The 1,277-nt window shown below is 52.9% G+C and overlaps 1 protein-coding gene across 1 annotated transcript in view; it reads left to right on the top strand.

Annotated features, from left to right (window-relative positions):
* Window positions 1-6: 6 nt before the first annotated feature.
* The window catches only part of LOC131884507 (aminoacylase-1-like), a 3,404-nt gene continuing 2,133 nt past the window's right edge, over window positions 7-1,277 (top strand). The window contains exons 1-3 of the mRNA XM_059232317.1: window positions 7-576; window positions 667-845; window positions 903-1,186. Of these exons, the coding sequence (XP_059088300.1) occupies window positions 125-576; window positions 667-845; window positions 903-1,186 (915 nt within the window). The 5' untranslated portion in view covers window positions 7-124. The remainder of the gene's footprint in view (window positions 577-666; window positions 846-902; window positions 1,187-1,277) is intronic.

Consider the following 1,277-nt stretch of genomic DNA (forward strand, 5'->3'; position numbering starts at 1 on the left):
ATGGGCCTTCTCTACTTTTAGGCTAGAACGTTTACCCTAACGTCGGTCACGACCTTTTTTAACATTCCTTTTTTTTAACACCACGGACCAACCCAAGGCCAGTATTGGCAGAAACCAAGCAAGGATGTCGCCCTCCGTCAATGAGAAGACCCAAGTGGATGAGGGCCAAGGAGGCGAGCACCCGGCCGTGACTCTGTTCCGCGACTACCTCCGCATCAAGTCCGTTCACCCGGAGCCCGACTACAACGGTTGTCTGGCCCTGCTCAAGGCCCAAGCCGACAAGATCGGCCTGGCCTATCATGTGGTGGAGGTGGTCCAGACTAAGCCAGCCCTGATCATGTCGTGGCCCGGCAGCCAGCCCGAGCTCCCGGCCATCTTGCTCAATTCCCACACGGACGTGGTGCCGGTCTATCCCGAATTCTGGAAGCACGACCCTTTCGAGGCCGTCAAAGAGGCCAATGGCGATATCTACGCCCGAGGCACGCAGGACATGAAATCCGTGGGCATCCAGCATCTGGAGGCCATCCGGCGGCTCAAGGAACGTGGGATCCAGCTCAAACGCACCGTGCACTTATGGTCGGTTCCCAGGGTTTTGATTTTTGGATTTGGAGACCATCTCAAGCTTTTATAACGCTATAACCAACGGCTCGGGGTTGTCTATTTCAGTTTTATTGCCGATGAAGAGGTGGGCGGCCATGATGGCATGGCCAAGTACGTGTTGACCTCGGAGTTCAAGAAGCTCAACATCGGCATGGCTTTGGACGAGGGTCTGGCCTCACCCGACGAGTCCATTCCCCTGTATTTTGGCGAGCGGAATGTGTTTTGGGTCAAGTTCCATTGCTCGGGTGAGAATCAGTCTGGGTCATGAACGAGTCTGGAGTGTGATCGGCTTGTTTCTTCAGGTAATCCGGGTCACGCATCCCGCTTCATTGAAAACACGGCGGCTGAGAAAGTCCAGTATATGGTGAATAAACTGTTGGGATACCGCGAGAAGCAGAAGCAGCTCTTCCTTGCCGATCCGGAGCAGCATTTGGGCGATGTGACCACCATCAATCTAACATTCATGTCGGGGGGCGTGCAAATGAATGTGGTGCCCAACGAGTTGTGCGTGGGATTCGATATGCGGATCACCCCCACCACCAATATTGTCGAGTTCCAAAAAATGCTGGAATCATGGACTGAAGAGGTAACTGAAATTTGATCAAGATGATGATGATGATGATTTATTTCGGCGACTTTGGTGATAGGGTAAGAACGGGAATGATAATAACGATAAG

The sequence above is a fragment of the Tigriopus californicus genome, chromosome 8 (assembly GCF_007210705.1).
Source record: "Tigriopus californicus strain San Diego chromosome 8, Tcal_SD_v2.1, whole genome shotgun sequence".
Lineage (NCBI taxonomy): Eukaryota > Metazoa > Arthropoda > Copepoda > Harpacticoida > Harpacticidae > Tigriopus > Tigriopus californicus.